The 25,416-nt window shown below is 52.2% G+C and overlaps 2 protein-coding genes and 1 pseudogene across 6 annotated transcripts; 1 reads left to right on the top strand and 2 right to left on the bottom strand.

Annotated features, from left to right (window-relative positions):
• The first annotated feature begins 1,247 nt into the window (after nt 1-1,247).
• On the top strand, nt 1,248-15,928 carry Csdc2 (cold shock domain containing C2). 4 transcript variants are annotated; one of them, XM_085831533.1, is made up of 5 exons: nt 1,289-1,464; nt 3,945-4,052; nt 11,425-11,726; nt 13,349-13,471; nt 13,883-15,928. In XM_085831533.1, the coding sequence occupies exons 3-5, from the start codon at nt 11,548-11,550 to the stop codon at nt 14,043-14,045; spliced, it is 465 nt and encodes a 154-aa protein (XP_085687659.1). In that variant the 5' UTR covers nt 1,289-1,464; nt 3,945-4,052; nt 11,425-11,547; the 3' UTR covers nt 14,046-15,928. The 4 variants fall into 4 exon arrangements, with proteins under 4 accessions (XP_085687658.1, XP_085687659.1, XP_021039437.1 ...); XM_085831532.1 differs by lacking the exon at nt 3,945-4,052 and having other exon boundaries at nt 1,248-1,464; XM_021183778.3 differs by lacking the exons at nt 1,289-1,464; nt 3,945-4,052 and adding an exon at nt 1,554-1,787.
• Nucleotides 1,578-2,572, bottom strand: LOC147000730 (uncharacterized; annotated as a pseudogene).
• Nucleotides 15,929-16,101: 173 nt separating the features above from the next.
• On the bottom strand, nt 16,102-25,416 carry Pmm1 (phosphomannomutase 1). 2 transcript variants are annotated; one of them, XR_015045555.1, is made up of 9 exons: nt 25,262-25,416; nt 22,301-22,418; nt 20,871-20,947; nt 20,678-20,769; nt 20,162-20,261; nt 18,888-18,966; nt 17,696-17,771; nt 16,916-17,031; nt 16,102-16,606 (listed from the first exon to the last, which is right to left on the bottom strand). XR_015045555.1 is itself a non-coding variant. In XM_021183529.2 (8 exons), exons 1-8 carry the CDS (start codon nt 25,346-25,348, stop codon nt 16,484-16,486), a joined length of 789 nt encoding a protein of 262 aa, XP_021039188.1. In that variant the 5' UTR covers nt 25,349-25,416; the 3' UTR covers nt 16,102-16,483. The 2 variants fall into 2 exon arrangements, 1 of the variants encoding a protein (XP_021039188.1); XM_021183529.2 differs by lacking the exon at nt 18,888-18,966.

Below are 25,416 nucleotides of genomic sequence, written 5' to 3'. Positions count from 1 at the left end.
CTCTAGGTAGCCAGGTAGACTCAAACTTGAAATCTATCCGTTTCATCCTCTTGAGGGCTGGGCCCTATAGGTCTGTGCCAGCACAAAGAGCACCTCCTCACGACTCAGTAGTACTAAAGTGACACCTGGGGAAGATGTCTCTCTAAGATGAGGTTGAGGAGGGACGGGGGTGGGGGGTGGGGGTGGCAGAGAAACCCTTTGAAGAGGTTTCCTGGAGCCTGGCCCTGAGCTCATAGACAGTTGAGCCTTACCTGTCCTCTTGGGGAGCTCTGGAGTCCTAGGGATTTGCCTCAGGTCTTTTTTGTTTTGTTTTGTTTTGGAGACAGGGTTTCTCTGTGTAGCCCTGGCTGTCCTGGAACTCACTCTGTAAACCAGGCTGGCCTCGAACTCAGAAATCTGCCTGCCCCTGCCTCCTAGTGCTGGGATTAAAGGCATGTGTCACCACTGCCCGGCTTTTTCCGGTGTGTGTGTGTGTGTGTGTGTGTGTGTGTGCGCGCGCGCGCGCTGAGGTCTTAAGAGTCAAATCCAGTGCTGTCTGAAGAGACCTAAACTGCTTGGACTGAATCTGCTGAGTCAGTCCTTACTTCTAAAAGCCTCCTAGACCACATATACACACAGACACACAGACACCACTACCCCCTGTATATGTGTGTGTGAGTGTCTGTGTGTGTGTAAGAAAGAGACATACACAGAAAGACGGTCATTATTCTTTTATAGTTTTCTTCCCCTGGATTTCACAGCCCCTCCCAAAGACCTAATGTGTGCCAAAGAAATTTGAGCACATTCTTCAAATGGAGATCTCAGATGCTCTGAGGGGACAGAGTTCAGCACAGCTGCAGACTGCAGAGGGAATGGAATGTCTGGGAGTCCCTAGGAACCTGGCTTGTTCCCAGAGGGTCTCCTCTGTTCTCTGGCCTCCCTTCTCCAGAATACATCCTCCCACCCTGCAGGCCCTCCCGTTGACCATAAACACACCCTGGCACCCCTCTCACCAAGAATGCACACTGTCTGCCCCTTACTCCCCAGTAGCTACCCTGACCTGGTAGAGCAAATTATACCTTGGCCCAGCAATAAAAGCCACTTTCCAAAACAAGAAGCAGTAACGCTCAAAGTGACGCAGCTTAGCCACTCACCCAGCACTTGGCCTGGCTCACGAGGTGGTGTCTGGGCCAGAGAAGAGATGGTTTAGTGTCCCTTTAAGCTAGGAGTACAAATTCCCATCCCAGTCCCTCCCTCCAGCACATCCTGACGTCAGCAGGAGGGCGTGTGTGAGTGAGTGAGTGAGTGAGGGGCCCGAGGTGCCTCCTGCACACCACACACACACACACACACACACACACACACACACACGCCACGGAGAGTGCATTATCCAGACGTGACCCCTGCGAGCCAGCTCCACGTTCCAGAGAGATCGGGTGCTGCCCACTACAGGAGACAGTGCCTGGACCCAGCTGCCACGGCGAGGTAAGGGACTTGAAGGAAGCCCGTGATGGAAACTGTAGCGGAGGCAGGGGCGGAGGGCTGATGGTACCAAGAAAGGATGTGTGGAGTGAGGTTGGAAAGGTCGCGGTGCTACATCAGCCAGCCCAGCTCTGCTTAGAGGATGCGGGGGATGTAGAGCCCACCGCCCTTCCCTTCTCTCTCCTTGACCCTCCAGAAGAGCTGAGGCGGAGTGGCTCCCGCGCGTCTGAATGTGTGTGAATGTCTGTGTCTGGGACTCGCGTCTGGGTTGAGATGCAGGTAACAGCAGCTACCTGCCAAGCCGCAGCCTCCGGTCTGGGAACTAGGTAAGGGAAAGCCGGGACTCCTTCCAGACCCTAAAAGGCCAGTTCGGAGCACCGCTGGATTTGTCCCTGGAATCTGTTTTGAGGCCGGAGCAGAGGGGAGGAACCGCCTGGGGCAGGCAGAGGGACCCAGAGCAGCTGTCTTCCCTCACTCTATTTTTCCCTAGTGTGGCAGAGATAATTGTGTCAACTGGCTGGAGGGATGGCTCCGTGTTATTTTTGCCTTTATGCCACCCCACTGGGTCTTTGCTCTCCCCCGCATGCTGGGCTAGCTCTGACCTCCTCCTTTGCTTAGGTGCAACCCACTGTAGGACAGGGGGTGATAGACCAGCTGCCAGGCACCCCTTGCTTGCTGTGGGATGCAAGGACTCAGGTTGGCCTTGGCTGCCATCAAGCCCCTAAGTGGTCTGACCCTGGCACAAGGAGACTGAATGGAGATAAGGGACCATGCTGGCACCCACAAGGAGACAGCAGGTTCCTGCCAGGCTGCCAGGCTGCCAGGCTGCAGGCGCTTCCCAGGGAGGAGGGGGAGCAGGACTGAGAACAATAATAAATCCAGAGTGTGAACTGCTGCATCCGCTGGGGCTGGGGGAGGGGAGAAGGAAGTGTGCCTGGTAGGAGGTGGGCACCCTGTCCTCCGACAGCCTGGCACTGGCTCGCTTAGATGCCATCCAGTCAGGACCTTTCCCTGGGAAGGATGGAGTGGAGAGGTGGGGGTGGAGGGTGGGAGTGGGGGTTGGGGGGAGCTCTTTCCCAAATTCAACTCCATCCCAGAGGTCTCTGGACATGAATGCCCAGGTTCTGGGTGTCTCCTCCCATCCTTACCCCACAATGCATTTTCCCAAAACATCTATTGCCCATCCTTGTCTCTCCGGCCCCACCTTGACAAAACTAGTGCAACCAGAAGCTAGCGGCGAAGGGTCCCAGGAGGACACACCAAGTTGTCCCAGGCCTGGAGAAAGATGGCTGGACAAGGTTCGAAGATGCTTATTGGCTAGGGAGGGGGCTCCCTAGTGGCCCTCAAGGACTCACAGGGATGGATAAATGGGGGAGTAGGGATATTTGCCAGCCCATCCAAAGGCAGAGTGTCGTTCCCCCCCCACACATCCTATGTTCCCCCTCCTTGTGCAGGTGATGCCCAGCAGAGGGTGCTCTTGGACTAACTGAGCCAATCACAATCACCAGTCACAAGCCTGGTGTCCAGAACCCAGGGCCTTGTGCACAGGCAGCTTGGGGGAGATGCACAGCAAGGTGAGGGAGTGAAATCCAGGGTGTGGCCAGCACACATCCCCCTGCCTCAGATATGATAGTTACCAGGCAGAAGGTGACTTAACACCCTGGGAAACCCAGGGACTCCGAGATCACTCTGAACCTTGCCACTCGGCCACTGTGTGACTTTGGCCAGTATGATCCTCTCTCCAGAGGACCCAGAAGGGGAAGGTGGCTTGTTTAAGCTCACAGGGTCAGGCAGAAGTGGAGCTTGTTTGTGACCTGGGAACCTGGGGTCTCCTGGCTTTCCCTTCCCCCACTAATGCCAGGAAAGCCCAGAGGCCTTAATAACCAGAGCCTCAAGGCTGCCTGGGCTTGTGAGCAGGAGAGTAAAGAGCCACTTAAATAATTAATCTTTAGTATTGGCTGGGACAGCCCCCCCCCCCCACACACACACACTGGACGGAAAGGAATCAGCTTTAATTAGGTCACCTCCAGCTGCAGGGGCAGCTGATGTATATTCTAAGGCGTGTCTGGGAACCTGGGGAGGGAGGAAGCAGGCAGGTGCCACTTGTCTGGTGGTCCTAAGGTTGTTGTCACCTCCCCAGGACTCGGCATGGACAAGCCCGACATCTAGCTCTTCCACACCACCTTCCTTGTGGTCCCTGTCTTTCTATTTTTAAACTGTACCCATTCTTCCCTAGTGGCACCCCTATAATGGCACTTGGAGCTGGAACACTTTTATTGGGGGTGTTGTTTTTAAGCTTCACAGAGCTGGTGAGTAATTCACCCAAGGTCATGGTCTGAGTCAGCACAACACCAGAAATAGAACCCCGAATCCTGGCTCCCCAGTTCTTCTACAGATCTGTATATCGTTCTCCAGGGGAGGCCGGTAGTGGGAGGTTTTGTTCAGAGAACTGAGGGTTTTCTCTCCTTGCCTTGGCTACACAGCCCTCTTCCAGACCTCTCCAGGGCTCAAGAGGGCTGCCAGACCAGGCGGGTGACCTCAGCGAGTCTCCTCAACCCCCTTGGGCCTCAGTTTACTCTTCTGAAGAATGGGTATGTTGGTGATAATTACTGTTTAGAGTTCTTATGAGGCACAAATGGGCCTGACAGGTGGTTAAGCTCAAAGAGGGTGGCAGGGACTTGCCAAATGAAGACTGGCCAGCGAGTCAGTCTCATACTCCACAGCAGATGGGGACCTTGTTAGTCCAAGGCTGTCTTCCCTGTGTATATTGCCCTGGTGTTTGCCACTCCGTTTATTTTGGTTGTATGTGTGTGTGTGTTGATTTTGTAGAACAGGGTTGGGAATCACCTCCTTGGTTAGCCCGTGCGGGTATTTTGATAATCTCAGGGGTGAGTTGAACTGGCTGGCCTTCATGGGTCATCTGGACCCTGATGATTTATGTGTCTAGAGTTAGAGGTGAGGCCCAGAGAATGGCAGCTCCTTATCCAAGGTCACAGTGTGCTGCTGCTGGAGCCGCTTGCTTTCATGGAGGTACCCACATTTAAAGGGGTTCTCTTTGACAGGATAAACACTTGTAACCCCGCCCCTCTTTTTTCTTGTCTTTTGGTTTGTTTTTGTTTTTGGAGACAGGGTTTCTCTGTGTAGTCCTGGCTGTCCAGGAACTCACTCTGTAGACCAGGCTGGCCTTGAACTCACCGAGCTCTGCCTGCTTCTGCCTCCTGAGTGCTGGGATTAAAGGCATGTACCACCACCACCACCACTACCCAGGTATACCCCATTTTTTTTAGGAGAGAGGATCTGAGAATTGGAGCCAAGTCCCAGCTGGCTCTGGTCACCTATTACCGGGACTGACTCACAGTCCTGAGTGCTGTGGTCCCATGACACTGTATCACACCTTGGGTTATCTCCAAACAATTTTGGTGTTTTGGCTTTGCCTGGCCCTACCACTGTCTGTCAGTTTGGCTTACATGCAGGGAAGGGTAGGCCAGAGCCACTGTGCGTGGCTGAGTTCTGGGTTTCACACTGCCTCCCCTGCTTGTATGAGGGTCTGCGTGTTATCTCCAGAACCACAGAAACAGGGTGCGATGTGATTCTCACCTATAATCCAGCGCTCAGGTGGTGGAGGCAGGAGTTGAGGAGTTTAAGGCTATAACTGGCTACTTGAGACTTGCCTCAGTCTCCTGCCCACATCCCCCACCGCAACCGCAGTCTCCACCCCCAGTAAATAAACAAATGCAAAACAAAAGCAAGAAACCTGAAAGGCCTTTTTGCATAGCGCTGGCAGCCAAACAGGGAAAGCCTTGGTTCTCTCTGTTCTTCCCTGCATCAATATTCTGAAAACAGGGTCTGAGCTGGAGCCCTGCTCTATATTTTCTTGTTCTCATCTCCCTGGGCTCTCTGTGTCATAACCTTTCCAGCTCCAGTCCCTCTCTGGTCCTAGAGAGAATCTAATCCTGGCCAAGAAATAATAGTAACTGGGAACATCGTTATTGTTGGTCTAGCCTGCAACCCCAGTATTCAGAGGAGGGGGTCAGAAACTCATCCTTGACCATCTGACTACATGTTCATTGCTGGAGCAATGGCTCACCCATTGAGAGTCTGCCTCCAAGCACACACATCAGGTGGTTTAGGATCACCTGTGATTCTAGCACCGGGGGATCTGATGCCCTCTCCTGGCCAATGTGGGTACTACACACATATGTGCATATTAAAAAGATCACACTAAATGGATAGACAAGTAAAGAAAACTTAAATACTGTATTTTTATTTAGCTAGTTGGTTTTGGTTTTTCAAGACAAGGTTTCTCTGGGCAGCCCTGCCTGTTCTGGAAGTGGGTCTGTAGACCAGGCTAGTCTCAAAGGCAAAGAGATCTGCCTGCCTCTGCCTCCTGAGTGCTGGTATTAAAGGTGTGTGCCACCGGAGAGGTTAAGAGCACTGACTGTTGCCGGACGTGGTGGCGCACACCTTTGATCCCAGCACTTGGGAGGCAGAGGCAGGCGAATTTCTGAGTTCGAGACCTTCTTCTAGAGGTCCTGAGTTCAATTTCCAGCAACTACATGGTGGTGGCTCACAAACATCTGTAATGGAAGCTGATGCCCTCTTCTGCTGTGTCTGAAGACAGCTACAGTGTGCTCGTGTAAATAAAATAAATAAACCTTTAAAAGAAAAGAAAAAAAAAAAAGGTGTGTGCCACCAACTGCCAGACTCAAAAAAGTTAAAAATCTTAAGAAAACAAATTCAAAACTCGTTTAAAGCCAGCTTGGATTACATTTGAACTATATATAACATTGAAATAATAGTACCTGGGAACAAAAGAAAAGGGGAGGGGCACTGGACAAGTGGCTCAAAGATTAAGAATGGTTACTTCTCTTCCAGAGGACCTGAGTTCCTTTTCCAGCTCCCATGTTGTATGGCTCACCACTGCCTATAACTGCATCTCTGTGGGCATCTGCATTCCTACATGTCTCATGCACAAACACATATATACGTGTAGTTAAAAATAATAAAATAAATCTTAAATAAAAAAAAATGTAACAGCAGCCAGGCATTGTGGAGCAGGCCTGTAATCCTGGGATGTGGGGGTCTGAGGCAGAGGGATTGAAAACTCTAGTCCAGTTAGGGTTACAAAGGAAGTTTAGGGACAGCTTGTATAGCAAGACTCTGACACCCCACCCCCCACCCCATTCCAAGTAAAAAGCCACAGCACTGGGGAGATAGCTCAGTGAGCCTATAGCCAGTGCTCGCAAGCATGGGGCCTGAGCTTGATCCCCGACACCCATGTAACTGCCAGGCCCATGAGATCCTCTGTAATCCAGCACTGGAGGGTGGAGGCAGAGGGATTCCTGAAGTTCACCGGTCAGCCAAGCTAGCCTGTCTGTGAGCTCTGGGCTGAGAGAGCAAGACTCTGTTTTGAAGGATAAAGTGGAGAAGATTAGAGAAAGACATTTAACATGAGCCCTTGGCCTCCACACTCCCCACCCCCACCCCCACCCCCACCCCCAACCGCGCGCACACACACTCATATGCAAGAAAACAAACCAAAAAACTAAAAACAAACAAACAAATAAACAAAAATGACTGTGTCCATACCAATGCAGGATCTGATAGAAGCCTCCTGACCTACCACTTCGAAGTCTCAGGCTCAGTCTGTCCTGGTTAGATTCTGTCTAAGCCTCTCTCTTCTCTCTCTCTCTCTCTCTCTCTCTCTCTCTCTCTCTCTCTCTCTCTCTCTCTCTCATTTTTGTCTGTACAGTAGGGTAATAACACTAACCTTTAAGGGATGCTGCAGGAATTGAGCCCAGAAAAAGGAGCTGTGGGGTAGGGAAGAGCAGCGGGTGAAGGAGGGAGGAGACTAGAGGGGGGACTGGTCCAGTCGGGAACAAGTCATGTGTGTATGGAGCTGAGCCCCGGGACTGCAGCACTGCCTGGCTCAGCCACATTCACACACTTCCACCCTCCATGAACCCTTGAGGAAGGAGGACCTCTTGTCCCCGTTCAGCGCCCTAGCTGGGGAAGATGAGATGAGGCCAGGCCTGCTTGAGACACTTCCAGATGTAGAAACTGCCTGTAGCCAGCCCCTGCCCTCCTTACCTAGGATGAAGAGTACAGGGAAGGGCTGCCCCTTCTGTGGCTCCCTAGGTCCGCCCCTGCCCCTGAGTCACTTTCAGAGCTCACCCAGGTGTGACCTCTTCCCGCTAGCAGCTTAGCTTGTGGCCCACCTCACCCCTTTCCCCCCTCCCCTCAGCCCCTATCACCTGGCTGGTGGGGCAGCCCCTGTGTCTCCTTGGTAACCACTGTGGCCCCTCCCCTCTCGCCCCCTGACTGACACTAGGCCTTAGGATACTTAGGATACTGCAGTATGGAGGTTCAATGGCCCTGGTTCCCAGGGAAAGAAGAGGCAAGGACGCAAGGACTGGAACCAGCGCTTCCCAGGCTGGATCACCCCGGGGACTTTGGTGCCAGCCTTATCTTTGGCAACAGTTTTATTGAGATGCAAGTCACATATGTTTGGGATCCCTGGTGGAGCTCCGTGGTAGAGAATTTGTCTAGCTGGCTACCATGCCTAGCACCAGGAAAAAAAAATCACTCTTCCGCCAGCTCCTCTCTCTCTCTCTTCCTTTTAAAGATTTATGTATGTGAGTACACTGTTGCTCTTTTCAGACACACCAGAAGAGGGCATCAGATCCCATTACAGATGGTTGTGAGCCGCCATGTGGTTGTTGGCATTTGAACTCAGGACCTTTGGAAGAGCAGTCAGTGCTCTTACCGGCTGAGCCATCTCACCAGCTCCTTCCTTCCTTTCTTATTATTTCTTTAAGGTTTGAGTTTTGTTTGAGACTGTGTTTTTCTCTGTAGCCCAGACTGGCTTTGAGCTTACAATCTCCTGGAACTTCTGTCTCAGCCTCAGGAGTGCCAGGGTTACAGGTGAGCTGCCAAACTCCCCTGAATCTTCTGGTTTGGTTGTTTTCCTGTCAAGGGGCACAGAGTATGGTATGGGAAAGCATTCTCTAAGCAAATGTGAGGCCTTGGTTCTATGAGAGAGCACTGCAGAGGGTGGGTGGGATGTGGGATACATCTCAGTGGTGGAGCCTTGTCCTGGCATGGGTGAGGCCCTGGGTTCAATCTAGAGTACTGGGGAGGGAGAAAGAGTAGGTGAACCATCCTGGTGAATATAGTAAGGTCTTCTCTCAAAAAAAAAAAAAAAAGCCAGCACTCGGGAGGCAGAGGCAGGTGGATTTCTGAGTTCGAGGCCAGCCTGGTTTACAGAGTGAGTTCCAGGACAGCCAGGGCTACACAGAGAAACCCTGTCTCGAAAAACCAAAAAAAAACCAAACCAAACCAAACCAAAACAAAACAAAAAAAACAGCCAGTTGACATTTACCTATACCCAGCACTAGAGAAGTAGAGACAGGCACACCTGAGTTCGAGGCCAGCCTGGTCTACAGAGCCAGTTCCAGGACAGCCAGGGCCACAGAGTGGAACCCTGTCTCGACAAACCAAAAAGAAACAAAACAAAACAACAACAGCAAAATGGCCGTGGTGGTGCCCATCTTTAATCCCAGCACTCTGGAAGCAGAGGCAGGCAGATAGATCTCTGTGAGTTAGAAACCAGCCTGGTCTACACAGAGAATTCTAGGACAGCCAAGGCGACCTCGCGAGACGCTGTTAAAAAGGAGGGGAGGAGGCCGGGCGTGGTGGCGCACGCCTTTAATCCCAGCACTCGGGAGGCAGAGGCAGGCGGATTTCTGAGTTCGAGGCCAGCCTGGGCTACAGAGTGAGTTCCAGGACAGCCACGACTACACAGAGAAACCCTGTCTCGAAAAAGCCAAAAAAAAAAAAAAAAAAGGAGGGGAGGGGCTGAAGAGCTAGGGATACAGCTCAGCGATAGTTGAATCCATCGCAGAAACGCAGAAAATAAACGTTCTAAATGATGAGGCAGTGAGGGAGTAAGGGTGTGGGGAAGTGGGGACTGTCCCCTGCTCCTTTGTGACTAGGAACTAAGGAAGGACCTTCCTATTACAGGCTCAGCCAAGCTTCATAATGACCTGTGAGAGGGCAAGTCAGGGTGTGTTCATCCCATTGCACAGATGAGGAAACTGAGACCAGTTAAAGTGCTACCAAGGTCAGCAGCTAGTAGTAGCAGAACTGAGAATCTCCTGGTTCTGGAGTCCCCCAAAGTCTTCGAGACTACCTGTCTCTCCCAGTTTCTAGCGATCTCTCTTAGGCTCTGGGACTCCGCAGTTCTTGAGGAAGTGAGCGTAGGGCATGACAGGAGAGTAACAATCTTTTCCTCAGGAGAGGCACATCTGCCCAAGGTCTTCTAGGTGCCAGACTCTAAAGTATACAATGGAAGACAATGAAATTACTTACAATTTAAAAAAAAAGAAAGAAAGAAAGAAAGAAAGAAGCACTAGCCAGAGCAATGAGGTTGGTATCTGTTGATGTTTGTGGGTTCCAGCTGTCTATCAACCCTCAGCAGATACCACCTCCCCAGGGAATTACCGATCAGCTGTTCTGCTACCTCCACCCCACCCTGCTGGATGGGGATGGACCCCCAGGCTTCGAGTGTGCTAAGTAAGTGCTCTCCCACTGAGACACATTCCCCAGCCCTTCAACCTCATTTTGAGAGGCAGAAACTGGGTTAATGAAAAATAGAACGTGAACACATTCCCAAGAGCTCACCGTGTGCTTCCTGCTCCTGGTTTGGGGCATATTGGATGGCGTTTGGGCCTCAGGGCAAGCTTCCTATAAAACAAGAACCATGCCACCCTTAGTACAGAGCTGGAAATGACCTCAAAGGTTGGGAAAGAAGGCTGAGAACAGTCAGCCAGTAGAACCCGCGCTTCTGTCTTGTGTGCACTGTTGGGAGGCCACCAAATTGTAGGTAAAAACTCTGAAGCTGTGCTGCCACTGTCTTGGCTGTCACTCGTCCTGCCCCCAGACCCCTGGCTTATAAAAATGAACTGCAAGCTGGAAGAGCTTAGGGGCTCAAAAGCAGGTTCTGGTTTGTCTTGCCACCAGGCCTCAAACTTCCTCTGGAATCCAGGACTCCTTGAACTTCCAGTTCTTCTCCCTCTACCGCTGGAGTGCTGGGATTATTACAGGCCTCACTGTGAAGCCTGCTTTGTGTGTGTGTGTGTGTGTGTATGTATACGCGTTCTTTTTTCTCTTTGTTTCTTTGTTTTGTTACAGGGTCTCTGTGTGTGTAGCCTTGGCAGTCTTAGAACTAGTTCTGTAGACCATGCTGGTCTCGAACTCACAGAGATCCCCCTGCCTCTGCCTTTCAAGCCCTGGGATCAAAGGTGTGTGCCACCACAGTGGGCTCAAGCCTGGTTTTTTTTTTTTTTAAAGATGTATTTATTGATTATATGTAGCCGGGTGGTGGTGGCGCACACCTTTAATCCCAGCACTTGGGAGGCAGAGGCAGGTGGATTTCTGAGTTCAAGGCCAGCCTGGACTACAAAGTGAGTTCCAGGACAGCCAGGGCTATACAGAGAAACCTTGTCTCGAAAAACCAAAAAAAAAAAAAAAAAAAAATTATATGTAAGTACACTGTAGCTGTCTTCAGACACTCCAGAAGAGGGCGTCAGATCTCGTTACAGATGGTTGTGAGCCACCATGTGGTTGCTGGGATTTGAACTCTGGACCTTCGGAAGAGCAGTCGGGTGCTCTTACCCACTGAGCCATCTCACCAGCCCTCAAGCCTGGTTTTAAGGTGGCATTAGCTACGCAAACATTCCGACACCTGAGCTTTGCGCACAGTCTTGTTTTGTTGCTGGGGATTAAAGCTAAAGCCCCATGCATGCTAAACTGTGTGATTAGTGTGTTTTTCTGGTGAGGATACTGAGGCAGGGTGGGACCATGAGTGTCTTTGGGAGTGGCTGGCTTCAAACTGTCCTTTCAATTTGTGTCCCAGAGCTGTTCCCTGGCTGGGATTAACTGGGTTTGTCTCTTCTCTTATAGACGGAGTCCATAGCTGGCGAGGCCGGTGAGCAGGGCGAGGCCAGGCCCTGCCCGAAAGGACCCCAGAGTCCTTCACCGGCCCCCGAGCTCCAGAGCCCACCAGGCTCTCCTGCTGGCCCCACCATGACATCAGAGTCAACATCACCGCCAGTGGTGCCACCCCTCCACTCCCCCAAGTCCCCCGTCTGGCCCACGTTCCCCTTCCACAGGGAGGGCAGTAGGATCTGGGAACGTGGTGGTGGCATCGCTCCTCGGGACCTGCCCAGCCCTCTGCCTACCAAGCGGACCAGGACATACTCAGCGTGAGTCCCTTTCCCTCCCCTCGGTCCCAGCCTGTGCATCCTCCCAGGAAGCTGTGTGGCCTTCCAGTGACATCAGTGGTCACCCACTCAGTCCTTCAACCCACAAAGACTTAGTGTTCAATAGGCACCTCTGCCATTTATCCCTGGCTTTGAGACTTAGCACTTCCTGAGCTCTTGACTGGAGCTTCAGGATGAATAAGACATGTCTGCAATTCACAGGTGTTTTATTTTATTTATTTATTCTTTTTAGATTTATTTATTTTACTTAGATGAGTACAAGTGGCTGTCTTCAGACACACCTGAAGAAGGCATTGGATCTCTGTGAGCCACCATGTGGTTGCTAGGATTTGAACTCAGGACCTTTGGAGGAGCAGTCAGTGCTCTTAACCGCTGAGCCATCTCTCCAGCCCTCCCAGGTGTTTTGAATACTAGGGAAGATCAGCCTGGGGTGCAGTAAATTAGGATATCCTACCTGAGTCTGAAGATGCTCCAGATGAGGGAGCTGGAGAGAGTGGGTGAGAGCACTGACTGCTCTTCCAGAGGGCTTGAGTTCAGTTCCCAGCACCCACATGGTGGCTCACAACCATCTGTAATGGCATCCGATGCCCTCTTCTGGTGTATCCGGATAGCTACAGTGTACTCATATAAAGTAAATAAATCTTAAAAAAAAAAAAAAAAAAAAAAGAAGATGCACCAGATGAAGAGCCCAGAGATACATAGTGAGACCATCTTAAAATAACAAAAAGAGTGTGGGATGTGGAACGAGAGTTAGCCTTTAAGGCAGCCTGGTGGACTCTGGCTCCTTGGGCCTCTGGGGAGATGCCTGAGGTCAGATGGGATGGATTTGTGGGAGCCAAAAGGTCTTACATTCATTATTGTCATTATTGATGGTGTGTGTGTGTGTGTGTGTGAGTGTGTGTATACATGCCACAGTCTGTGTGTGGAGGTCAGGGGACAACTTCTGAGGAGTGGGTTCTGGGGTTCAAGCTCAGGTGTTCAGGCTTGGCAATAAGTGCATTTTAAGCCTACCCCTAGCCCCTGAGCCAGCTCATCACCTCTGTGTTTTATTGAGCTAGGGCTTTGCTCTGTAGCCCAGGCTGACCTTGAGTTGCTGGTGATTCTGCTGGGGTTTGCAGGCCTGCACAGTCGTGCCTGGCTAAGAGGGTTCTGTTACTCTTACTAATCTGGATAGCAAGTGTGCAATGACCCCTGCCTGAGACGAGGCTGGAGCAGATGCTTATTAAACAGTCCATGGGGACAGTGGCCTGTGGTGCTAGGAGCTGCCATGGGAGATGGCGAGGTGCCTCTTGGTTTTTGTTGCTGAGGATGAAGCCTGAGCCTTACACGTAGCAGGCCAGCCGTCCACCACTGGGCTACACCCCTAGCTCCACTCAGAAGTCTTCCAAGTGGAATCCATTTAAGCTAAACATCTAGATGGAGTGTGCTATTTAGGGGGACATGGACAAAGAACCAGGAGATACCTTTGTACCACGCTGAGAGACACTGGGCAGGATGTTGTCCCTCTCTGGGCCCCACTCTGTTATCTATCCAATGGCAGTATTGTTGGGGGCCTGGGAATGGCTTTGGAGGCCACAGCTCCAATCCCTCCTCCCTATCCCCAGGACAGCTCGAGCCTCGGCCGGCCCCGTGTTCAAGGGCGTCTGTAAGCAGTTCTCCCGCTCCCAGGGCCACGGCTTCATCACCCCTGAGAATGGCTCCGAGGACATCTTCGTGCATGTTTCTGAGTGAGTCCCCTCTACTTCCCTGTTTTTGGCCAGGCCCTGCCCAGTGTACAGTCTCCCTTGGCCCTCCCCTAGCTGCTGAGGTGTGGGTTCCTGCTGACTATCCCTGTGGAGGGACGCTGGGAGCAGTGAGCTGGGGTCTGGCAGGGATCAGCTGATAATAATCATTATCACAGAACCCTGATAATCACTGCTGTGGCTCTGGGGCCCTAGGCTAAGGCCACAGGAGTCCTGAGAGAGCCAGCCCTGCTTCTCTGTCCCCTCAGAGGGAAGAACTATCCAGATTCCCCTTTCGTGGCCTAGAAAAACCACAGCTGAGTAGAGAGGTGGCTGAGGGTCTCTGGGCTAGCGAGGCTGGGAGCTACCTGGGGCCTGGTCTGATGTCAAACTGACCCTTCCTGTTCTATCCACCAGCATCGAGGGGGAGTACGTGCCCGTGGAAGGAGACGAGGTGACCTACAAGATTTGTCCCATCCCACCCAAGAACCAGAAGTTTCAGGCTGTGGAGGTGGTGCTTACCCAGTTGGCTCCCCACACCCCCCACGAGACATGGTCTGGCCAGGTTGTGGGATCCTAGGCAGGTGGGGGTATCCCCACGAGGAGGCAGGCAGCAGCCAGTCTGTGCCCCCACTGTGCTGCTGACCCAGCCCTTGGGTGTGCTTGTTTGTCTGCCTGTCTGTCTGTGCTTGTGGCTGTGAATGTGTGCTTCCACCAGTGACCCGTGACTTGTATGATCCGGCCTAGGGTTGGATGGAGTGCAGCTACTAAGCCGTGTTTCTCCTTCCTCCCAACTCTGCCACGTACACACACCTTCTCACCCTCTTGCCCACTATCTATACACTGAGTCTCTGTGGGTCTGCGTCATGTTCTTGAGAACCCAGGGGGACCCCTCTCCTGTGAGCCTGTTCCTTACTGCTGTCTCCGGTACCCGGGCCTGTCTGCTTGTGTTCCTGTCTCCTGTGCTGGACCTGGGTTATCTACCACAGCCTGGACCCTTCCTCTCACAAGCCAGGCCTCTGAGCACTTTGTAGGGACCTCCTTTAGGGAGGAAGAGGGCAAAACGTGGAGGTTCCTGGCCAATCCCTGCCATAACCTGCCCAGTTCATCTTCCTGTCCCCGCTTGTTTGGTGCCCTGAGGAGAACATGGCTGCAAGCAGGAGGGAACTTTAGCACTCCTGTTGTGTAGGCCAGTCCTCTCTCCTCAGCTGTCAGATGAATTTTGAACCTCACGGAGCTGAGGAAGCCAAGCTCACTCACTCACTCCCTGAGGTGAGGTGGGGACAGGGTTTCCCTCCAGCTTGCTCTTCTACCCGGGATGCACAAACCCCGCGGATGCCCTGCCCATTGCTGGCCATGACAGCAGCTGAGGATGCAGCGATGGACTGACATGTCACCTCAGGAAAGGCCAGGTCCAGGCACCCAAAGGATGGGTCCTCAGCCAGGGAGACCACTGGCTTTGCCTCCTCTCACCCATGAGGTCCTCTTCCCAGAGCGATGCGATGGCTCTCATAAGCCCCTGACAGGTCAGCAGCTGAGGTGGCTCTTATCTCTCTTGTCCCCAAGTATGACTGTCCCTCTTCCCTGGAGTCCCTTTGGAGCTGTGTCCCTTCTAGAGAGCCAGTTACTTAACCTTGAGGATAAGTGAGGTCACAGGCTCAGGAAGGGCCTGGCACAATAGTGACCTTTATGAGACCCAGCCCAGAAGTAAAATGTGGGGCTGGTGAGATGGCTCAGTGGGTAAGAGCACCCGACTGCTCTTCCGAAGGTCCAGAGTTCAAATCCCAGCAACCACATGGTGGCTCACAACCATCCGTAACAAGATCTGGCGCCCTCTTCTGGAGTGTCTGAAGACAGCTACATTGTACTTACATATAATAAATAAATAAATAAATAAATAAGTAAAATGTGAGCACAGATAGCCAGGATGAAGGGGTCAGTGGTTGCGAGGTAGCCTTGTAGGCGTTCCAGGACCACAGGGTAGTCACTTGGGGCATTTGCACCCTAACTTGTCCTAGTACCCTTTGCACAGAGGCCAGCAGCCTAGAGCTGCTAACAAGTGCTGGCCAGTCCTCCACCCTGGGAAGGACCTGTCTGATACCCCACTGTGAGCTAGGCTTCTCCAGCAAAGCCTATCCCTGGAGACCGGTCCTCAGCAACCTTGAGGACTGGAGTTCAAATCTCCAGCAAGCCTGTAACCCAGGACTGTTATAAAGACACAGGTAGATCCTTTGACAAGGAACTTGTTGGTTCAGGTGAACCCCAGGGCCACTCAGCCCTCTCTGTTGTGAGCAGGTCCTTAGCAGTCATCACCTTGAGGCTGCCCGAGTGGTAGGGACAACAGACCTCCTCCCTACTCTTGGGCCCTGCAGCGCCAAGTCAGAAACTTTCCCACTCAGACCCCAGCCACGGATTCCCCATCCCTCCTGACACTGGCAATAAACTCAACTGTGACCCACCCTGCCCCTGAGCTGCCTGTCTTGAGTGTTCTTGTGGAAGGGGCTGAGGAAGGACACAGCATATGGTCCATGTTTGGTGGTTCAGTGAATCATAGATGTCCTGGGGCAAGCCTCAAAGCGGGGGCCTTAACATGTGACAGGAACCATCCTGTCTTCAGACAGAGCAAACACCACACCTTGTCTTGGGAACTTTAATATCTGTGACAGAGTCCTTTGAGTCATGCCCCTTCCCTGCCACTCTGTCCCTTGTCAGTCTGTGGCCAGCAGGCTCCATAGCACAACTCCCATGCCACCCTGTGGTGAGACCTGTTCTGTCCCCAAAACCAGCAGCATCAGAGGCCAGGGCCATCAGGGTAGAGAGCAGGTATGCATCTCATCAGGAGCCACCTGGGTGGGGACAGTTCCCACACGGACGTTGGTCCTATGTGGGTGACCCTGCAGTACCCCCACAGGATGCTACGTGTTGGGCCAGTGGGATGGGAACCGTGGCACCCAATGGTTCTATCTTCAGGCCTGGTCAGAGCTCTTTGAAGGTCCCAGTGCTCAGCTGTGGGCCCAGTCACGCCTCGTGGGCTGTCTCTGGGAAGAAGAGCTCGCGGCATCGCTGTACAGTGTCCTGAGGGGAGACCACGCTATGGCCGACAGTCCGGGGGTCCGCATAGATCTCAAAGTCATTCCCACCCTGCACTCAGAGGAGAAATAGAGAAGACATGGTCTTAGGGGATGTTCACAAGGCAGGAGCCCAGGCCTGGGGCCCAAGAGCCACCCTTTCCATATGGTCTCCTACAGACCCCCCTCCTTAGACCTGCCAGGAGTCCAGGCTTGTCAGACCTGTCCTGACTTGCTGTATGAATGGTATAAGTGTCTGGCCTTCTTTGAGCCCCAATCTTCCTAACTGTAGAATGGGAACGGTGACTGTTTTCTGTTGCCATGTGTCCTGGCCTAGACCTCAGGTGTTGGGTTGAGGGGGACTGGGCAGGGCCACACTCACAGGACTAGTCTCATTTCCAAAGAAGTGGATGATGTCAAAGCTGTCTTCATCCAGGCTGTCCAGGCAGTAGCGCTTATCCCAGCCCTCGGGGAAGACATCGAAGCTTATCATGCCTCCTGTGGAAGTGGGGGTTGTGACAAAGTTCTGGGAGGGACAGGCAAGGCTGGCAGCAGGAAGACTCACAGGGCTAAGAGTGCTTTTCAGCACTCTCTATTTTTGTATCTAGTTTGGCTTTGGACTTCCAGCGAAACCAAGGATAGCCCTGAATTCCTGTTCTGCTTCCCCCTAACTGCCTGTCAGCTCTCAAGTGCTGGGATTATAGACATGTGGTACCACAGCCATCTCTAAGGTACTCTGTTCATTATACAATCCCGAGAGCCACTGAGGACTGACCTAGGACCTGTACTGTCTTACGCAAGCAGGAAACAGGCAAGAGCAAGCAAAGGTAGAAAGGTAGACATGGCCAGGGAGACCCACAATGACACTGAGCGGGGACACAAGCCACAGTGGAACTACACAGGGGACAGGTGAGACACTGTAGGCTAAGTGACCATGGTGTCTGTCCTCCCCTCTGACTACTGGGGAACAAGCCGAGATGGCAGCTGGGATACCAGATGCCCCAGGAGCCTCAGAGCCTTTGACTTCCTAGCCAGTTGAACTGGGCTCAGGGAGAGTGGGGACAATTCACCATTAGGGGGCTCACTGAACAAGGTGGGCAAAGCTGGCACGGATAAATCGTGTCCCCTGCTTATGCCTGAGCCCACCGCAGGAAAGGCGTACCTCGGGAGAACCGCAGCCCCTTGCCAGCAAACTCTGTCTTCAAGGCTTCCACGAACTTCTCCCGGATCTTCTCCTTCTGGAAAGGGAATGGTGCACACTGGATCAGAGGGCCTTCTACGGGTACACCAGGCCCGTAACCCAGTCAGCTCCCTGGGCTTCTGGGTAAACATGGCCCCAACGTTACAGATGAGGAAACAAGCAGCTCACCTCGCCTCAGCAGCAGTGCTGAAGCCTAGATCCAGTGACCAGAAATCAGTGACCCTGGTCAGTGGGGTTTGAAGCAAAAGAAAAGGTGGGAGGGCATGGGAGTCAGGTCAGGCAGGACCCACGCTGAGATAAATCTACAGGCTAACTGGGTTCTGGGCCTGGTGAGGATACTGTTTAACTGTGTGGCCCTAGGCAAGTTACCTGAACTCTCTGAGCCCAGTGCCAAAACTACATGATAGAGAAGTGATTAGTGGTCACTGTCTGCTTCTCCCTCAAGGAAACACCAGAGCTGAGAGACGTGAGCTCCTTGCTGGCCTCGATCTTGCCTTCCTGGCAGGGGGGTGTAACTCGGGGAGAGCACTGTGGGTGCCCACACTCTTGAGGAAATACAGCTCAAGAGCCCAGGGTTGGGGGGCTGCACTTCTCCCCACTAACAGAGATTCTGGTGACTGGGCAGTGAATGTGCGAAGTCCAGCCCTAACATGTCCATCATGATGACCCTGAGCTGATCAAGACAGGGCCCTCATCTTTTTTGTTTGTTTGTTTGTTTTGGTTTTTTGAGACAGGGTTTCTCTGTCCTGGAACTCACTCTATAGACCAGGCTGGCCTCGAACTCAGATATCCACCTGCCTCTGCCTCCCAAGTGCTGGGATTAAAGGCATGCGCCACCACTGCCTGGCTCCAATGACCAACTTTTAACTACAGCAGGAAAAGTCCCTTATTCCTGTGTCCACCGCCTACTACAGGCATCTCTGTACACTGTGCAGGTGACATTATCATGGCCAGCCCACTCTCAGGGAAACCCCAGAGGCCAGGCAGGCAGCCAAATCCAAGCTACATTTTGCAACCAGCCCCGTAAGTGATCCTGGATGAGTCACTTCTCTGAGCCTTGGTTTCCACATCAATAGCATGAGAATAATACACCTGTTCATTCATTCGAAAGCAGGCATTTCATTTCATGGCAGGTAGGCACAGCGGGACACACCTATAAGAGCCGCAAACAGGAAGCTGGCACGGCGACACAGTGACGCTGAGGCCAGTCTGGGCTGCACACCAAGAAGACACTGTTTCAAAAAGAAAGGGTTTCTTGGGGTGGGCGGTGTTGTGGGTCGGCAATAAGGCACTTGCTGAGCATAGAAAAGGGCACTGGATCCATCCCAGTGCCTTGGATCTCTGCACAGGACATTGAAGCCAGGATGGAGAAGAGGGCAAGCCTGGTCTAGCAGTATGCTTCAGGCAAGGTAGAGAGTCCAGTGCTGAAGTGGGAAACTGCCATCTGCAGAATGAGCAGAAGCCATGGCTGCAATGGGGGGTGGGGGTGGGGGGTAAGGAAAGAGCAACCAGCGGAGGCAGGGTGAGAACAGGGATGTACACACAGAAGTGTGGATGGAAGACCTCACCACCCCTGAAAGGGTGACGGTCAGGGGCGTGAGCTAAATGCAGGGCAATGTTCAGGGAGGGGCTGGGTAAGATGGATAAGGTGGCATGCACTTGTGACCCCAGCATTTGAAATGCTGAGGGAGATCACAAGTTCAAGGGCAACCTGGGTGAACGCCAACAAGATGCAACAGAAGCTGGCGTTTAAGAGAACTTGGGGTCTGGAGAGATGGCTCAGCGGTTAAGAGCACTGACTGCTCTTCCAGGTCGTGAGTTCAATTCCCAGCAACCACATTGTGGCTCACAACCATCTGTAATGGGATCTGATGCCCTCCTCTGGTGTGTCTGAAGATAGCTTCAGTGTACTCATATAAATAATTCTAAAGAGAGAGAGAGAAAAAAATTTGGTGTAGACAGAAGACTAGAGAGACTGGAGAGAGAGTCGAAGAGAGCAGAGAGATGCCTCAGGGCTGATGGAGAGGCTGAGAGGCTCCAGCCAGCACTAGGAGCCGCAGAAGGACTGGGTTTAGAAGGCAGATGTGTTTTAAACATTCTCAAAGGCACGCTGGAAGCAGAGGGGACAGAGAACAAAGGAAGGGCCTTGGGTCATCTGAAGGAGAAAAGGTGTTCTGTGTAGATGGGCAGATGGGAGCCTAGAGTCATTGAATAGGAATGTGCAATCGTAATATGGCCATAGCTTGGGTCACCAGGGGCTGGTGGCACAGGCCACCAGGAAAGCAGATCAGCAGTGAAAGAGAAATGACACACAGTAGGTGTCCAAGGCGGAACCAAAAACTCCTCCTCCAAACCCACTTTACTGTCGAGAAAGCAAAGCTCAGAGTGGCCGAGTGACAGGGTCTACATCCGCCCGGCAAACGGCACCTTGTCCAGTTCCGAGAACTCGATCCTCTCCTCCAGGGTGCAGCTGCGGCCAATAGGCGAGACGTTCAGCATGCCATTCCGGAACTCAATGAAGGTCCCACTAGGGGTGACGAAGAAAAGGGGTGAGACAGCAAGAAGGCTCGGGGAGAAGACTTCAAAACCTGTCCTATATAGAACCATCGTCTCCCTAGACCTCTCAGGGTATACGAATCCACCTCTCTGCTGGGCGCTGCTGGAACACTCCTTTAACCCCAGCACTCTGGAGGCAAGCAGATCTCCGAGTTCAAGGCCAACCAGGACAGTCAGGGCTACACAGAGAAACCCCATCTTGAAAAAAAAACACAAAAAAGAGAATCCACCCATCCATGAGTTAGGGTCCTGGTGTAGGGGTGTGGCTCAGAGGCAGAAAACTTGCCTAGCATGGGTGAGGTCCTGACTTCTAACCCCCAGTTGCAAAGATTAAAAATCCAAAACTCGCACTCTCTTCCCTCAAGCCCAGGTCAGGGGGGGCCTCACCGCTTCTTGGGCAGTCTGAGCAGGGCCATGTAGCTAAGGCAGAAGTTGATCAAGTCCTGCAGGAGCTCCTCCCCCAGGTGGTTCTGGATCGTCTGTTGTACAGAACACAAGGCTTGAACTGTGGCACACACAAGATGACAGGACCCCAGTGTGGAAAAGTGGGGTGGCCCAGCCAAGCCTCGGGGGCACTGACCTGTTTGGAGAGTAGCCGTCCGTGTTTATACTGCACTGTCCCGTTCTCAGCAAACACGTAGTCAAACTTCTCAATGACTTGGGGCCCATGGAGAAGCCAGGAGAGAAAGAAAGAGCATGAGACAAGAAGCCACTGTCACCCCAGCGCAAGCACTGCCATCTGTTCCGCTCTAAACCGGCTTTTCTGGCATCCTTTCCCTGTGCGCCTTTGCTTGCTCCCACATCAGCCAGCCATTCCTCTAGGCCATTGCTTAGGTAGGACCTGGCCCCGGGGTCCTCTCTGCTCATCCTCCAAGATCTAGCTCCGACTTCCCAGGAATGCCCAGAGGAGGGCGCCATTTCCACCCTGCTCCCACAGCCCTCCTGCGTGAAGACTCCAGGCTCCTTTCTCAGACTCTACCCACTGAGAGTGCACAGCTGTCTCCAGCTCTGGGTGCTACAAGAATCAGCTGGGAGTTAGGGAGCACAGTTAGGATGCCCTGCGGGATGTCTGGGTGACAGATGGTATCACTGGGGCTATGGTGTGTGGTAGAAAGGGAGGTGTGGGTAGATGGAAATAGAGAGGTAGGACTCGTAGCGACTAAACGAGGAGAGAAGGGAAAACTCAAGGAAGCTTCTAGCTTGAGGGGGCGCCTTCCTGACCCTGAGATGACACTAGGGTTTCCAGATTACTTCACCGTTCCATTTTCACCATTAAAATAAGTACTTGATGTGTCAGTGCATACGTATAATGTCAAGACTCAATAGGCTGAAGCAGGAGGATGGCTGTGAGCTCAAAGTCAGCCTCAGTTTGTAATACAATAATACAGTTCTGTCTCAAAACAAAAAGCTGAGCGTGGTGATCATGCCTGTACTCGGAAGACAAAGGCAGGTGGAGCGCTGTCCATGCAAAACCAACAGAGTCTACATACGGAGCGCCAGGCCAGCCAAGGCTCCACAGTGGGACTCTGTCTCCAAAACCAATAAACAGAGCTGGTGAGATGGCTCAGAAGGTAAAGGCTCTTGCCACTAAGACTGAAAACATGAGTTCGATCCTTGGGGCCCACATGGAAGGAGAATTGATTCTTGCAAGCTTTCCTCTGACGTCCAAATGTAGGCACATACACACATGTAAGTCAATCATGTCTCCCCTAAAGCAAGACCATAGAGGACTGATACATGGCCATTCTCAACAAGCCACAGACACTGTTAACCATGCAGTCAGTAACAATGAAGAAACTAAAAAAACAGATACATAAATGGAGGCCAGTGGAGTCTCAGCAGGGAGATATTACAATGTGCATTGTCTAATGGCAGGATGCTAACGGCTCCACTTCTACCTGTTTCTCCAGAATCTAGCAAGGTCCCTGGCTACTGTCAGGGACTCAGTAACTGTTCAGGGTGGAGCCACCCCACCCCAACTCCAACCGGAAAAGATGTTGCCATGCCTACCTTCGTCCCCCTCTCCCAGCTGCTCGGCGATCTTAGAGTAGTCAGAGCCACCCACCACGCCGATCTGTACCCTGCTCCGTAGCTTCTGCAGGAAGGCCGATACCTCAGGGTCAATTTTCTGTGGCGAGGCAGGAAGGACAGAAGGGCCCCGGTCATCAAAAAGTCGGGGACCTCTATTTGACTTAGTGCTCAGAATTAGGGAGCCCTCCTACCTGAATCTGAGCACCCCCTAATTAAAACGTCAGAAATGCAAAATGCACAACTGTTTGAGCACAAAAGTAATGCCCAAGGTCGAGAATTCACAGGTGACCTCAAGTGATGTGTCTGTCGTAAAAACCCAGAAATGCGTTAAATAGGGCTGGACACTTGTCTAAAGTGCCTGTGGTCTTGGGTTTGAAACAAAAGGTATGTAAACAACATAAAAAACATGTATGAGGTTCAATGAGCTGGCTTGGTGAGTGGAGGAACCTGCCTTCTGGTTTAACAACCTGACTTCAGGGCTGGAGAGATGGCTCAGTGGTTAAGAGCCCTGACTGCTCTTCCAGAGGTCCTGAGTTCAATTCCCAGCAACCACATCGTGATTCACAACCATCTGTAATGGGGTCTGATGCCCTCTTCTGTCTGGTGTGTCTGAAGAGAGCAATAGTGTACTTACATACATAAAATAAATAAATACATCATTTAAAAAAAAAGAAATTTAAAACACAAACAGATTTTGTGTGTCCGGGTGGCTCCTGATGCCAATGACAACTCACTACGCACATGCTCAGTATCTGAAAAACATCCAAACCGGCAAACATCTCTGGTAGCAAATCTTTCAAATAAAAGAATCTTCACTTGCACAAGGCAGAGACCTCAGAAGTTCCACCTGCTTAGCTCTGGCTCATGTATCTGAGCAAGAGGCCTTAAGCAAAGGGCTCTGCCTTGCTGTGCCCCATTTCCCGTTTTACAACATGTCTGCCACACCAGGAGCCACTTTAAGGGGACCACAGTAGCCATTAAATGAAATAACGTGCCCAAAGTATAAAAGGATTCTCCACCAAGGAAATTTGAACAAGTGAGTCGGAATTCAAACTTCCATATATTCAGATATCAGAGACTCTAGCTAGCTAGCTAGGGGAGGGAGGAAACGGGAACTCTCGGGGGCTGGCCACGAAAACATAAGCTGGTGTAACTGTTTTGAAAGTATTTGGCAACATCTACTGACACCTTCCATGTCCATCCCCTGTCCACTAGCGTTTCAGCTTCTGTGCTCCTTGGGTATGGTTTGTAATAGTGAAAGACTGGCTGCAAGCAAGTCCTATGCTTATCTGCCAGACAGTGACACATACTTCCTTGGAAACATTACCAGACCAGGGCACAGATAAAGCCAGATCTGTGCTTCTAAAGGGGCAAGGTCTTGGAGCATGCTGTTTCTGGTCTAAAGGAAGTTGCAGGAAACCAGGAAACCATAAGCAGGATAATGCCAAGTCAGAAACAGAGCCTCACAAAATAATGGCTAGTATGTGCTGTGGGCAAAGCAATCGAGATAAAGGGGCTCCAGGATATTACCTCCAGGATGGGGGCTGGGCCTGGGATACTGGCGAGGTTCGAAGTGGTCTTTAGCCTTTAAAGTTTTCATTACTTACAAAAATAATGTGCTTGTGGACACATGTATAATTAAAAATTAGCTTTGAAAAGCATTAAACTGCGGGGCAGTGGTGGCGGATGCTTTTAATCCCAGCACTTGAGGAGGCAGAGGCAGGCGGATTTCTGAGTTCGAGGCCAGCCTGGTCTACAGAGTGAGTTCCAGGACAGCCAGGGCTACACAGAGAAAACCTGTCTCAAAAAACCAAAACAAGAAAAAAGAAGAGGAAGAAGAAGAGGAAGAAGAAGAAGAAGAAGAAAGCATTAAGCTTTTCTAGTAAGCATTAAGTCTGTCTAGTAGTAGACAAACTGACAGGTGGTTCTTGTTCAGGCCTTGCCAAGTCAGTGCAGCACAACGGTCAGGCATGCCTAGGCTAGACCACCCCCTTTCCAATCCTGCATCTTCCTGATCCACCTCTGCTGGATGGAAAGAAAGATGCCTGATTCCTTCTGGAGAGTGGAAGGACTACCAGGAAGCTAAGACTTAGGTTCACAGGGGCTTCTGCCCAGTAGCATCGGCCCCCCACCCCCATTTCTGCTCTGATCATCCTGGTGATCCCAAAGGCAGAAGGATGGGTGAGAACGACCCGAAGGGAGAAAAACTAGGTATGACTAAAGACTGGGGGGTGAGCCATAAAGTGCAGACAGGACAATGCATTCCCATTTTTTTACAGTGCTTCTATTGTAAACAGACTAGCCCTGGGGCCTTTCACCTTCACATGGGTGGAACCAAAAGGATATCAATAACAAAAACCAAAACTCATCAGAAAAGCAGCTCTCTCTCCCTCCAACTCCAGGTGGAAGGTAAACATCTTAAGAGGCTTAAGGAGCTAAACCCAGTTTTAGGCCTATGGACGCCAGAGTGCAAAGACTCAGAGATCTTCCTTGCCCTCAGTAGAGGGCGACCGTGGGCTTGGAAGCGCACGGAGCTCTGCCTGGAACGCCGCGTTCTCACGCTAGCTTGAGGACAGACTAGTTGTGCATCCTTGGGCTAAAATGGGGTAGGACCACCCCAGAACCCAGCCTGGGCCTGTGCAAGCCTGGAACGGGGGATACCCGCCCTATCGCCCATAGACGCTCCTCCCAGAGGCTGGATCCAGCATCTGCGCTCCCGGCAGGAACGCGGATGCCAACCCGCGCGGGGAGCGCTGAGGCCTGGAAGGCCGAGAGGGCCTGGGTCCCATCTCCTCGGTGACAGGAGCCGGTACCACTGCACTCCACGTTTCCGATAGGGTCGCGCGGGTGTCTGCGATGACATGGCAGTGACGGCTTCACGCTGGGTCACGGATGCCGGCGTGACTCTGGGCGGGAGCTTTGGAACCTCGAGGCCCTTACCTGGCGAGCTGGCGTGAGGGTCCCGTCCACGTCAAACAGGCAGAGGATGCGCTCTTTCCTGCGGGCGCCCTCGACGGCCACTGCCATGGCTGTAGCTCCGCGCGCCAAGCGCTGTCGCTGCAGCCACCGCCAGGGTCGCGTGCGACAGAGGCCGG

The sequence above is a fragment of the Mus caroli genome, unplaced genomic scaffold (genome assembly GCF_978045245.1).
Source record: "Mus caroli unplaced genomic scaffold, Mus_caroli_1 scaffold_16, whole genome shotgun sequence".
In the NCBI taxonomy this organism is placed as follows: domain Eukaryota; kingdom Metazoa; phylum Chordata; class Mammalia; order Rodentia; family Muridae; genus Mus; species Mus caroli.
The sequence above is the reverse complement of the archived record's forward strand: the minus strand, read 5'-3'. Positions and strand labels throughout refer to the sequence as shown.

Coding starts and splice junctions, on each gene's coding strand:
- Pmm1 (XM_021183529.2), bottom strand. CDS start 25,348: ATGGCAGTGGCCGTCGAGGGCGCCCGCAGGAAAGAGCGCATCCTCTGC. Junction 20,262..20,677: donor CTCAGACTGCCCAAGAAGCG/GTGAGGCCCCCC, acceptor CGTCACCCCTAG/TGGGACCTTCATTGAGTTCC. Junction 17,772..20,161: donor AGTTCTCGGAACTGGACAAG/GTGCCGTTTGCC, acceptor TTCCCTTTCCAG/AAGGAGAAGATCCGGGAGAA.
- Csdc2 (XM_085831532.1), top strand. CDS start 11,548: ATGACATCAGAGTCAACATCACCGCCAGTGGTGCCACCCCTCCACTCC. Junction 11,727..13,348: donor CGGACCAGGACATACTCAGC/GTGAGTCCCTTT, acceptor CCCTATCCCCAG/GACAGCTCGAGCCTCGGCCG. Junction 13,472..13,882: donor ATCTTCGTGCATGTTTCTGA/GTGAGTCCCCTC, acceptor TCTATCCACCAG/CATCGAGGGGGAGTACGTGC.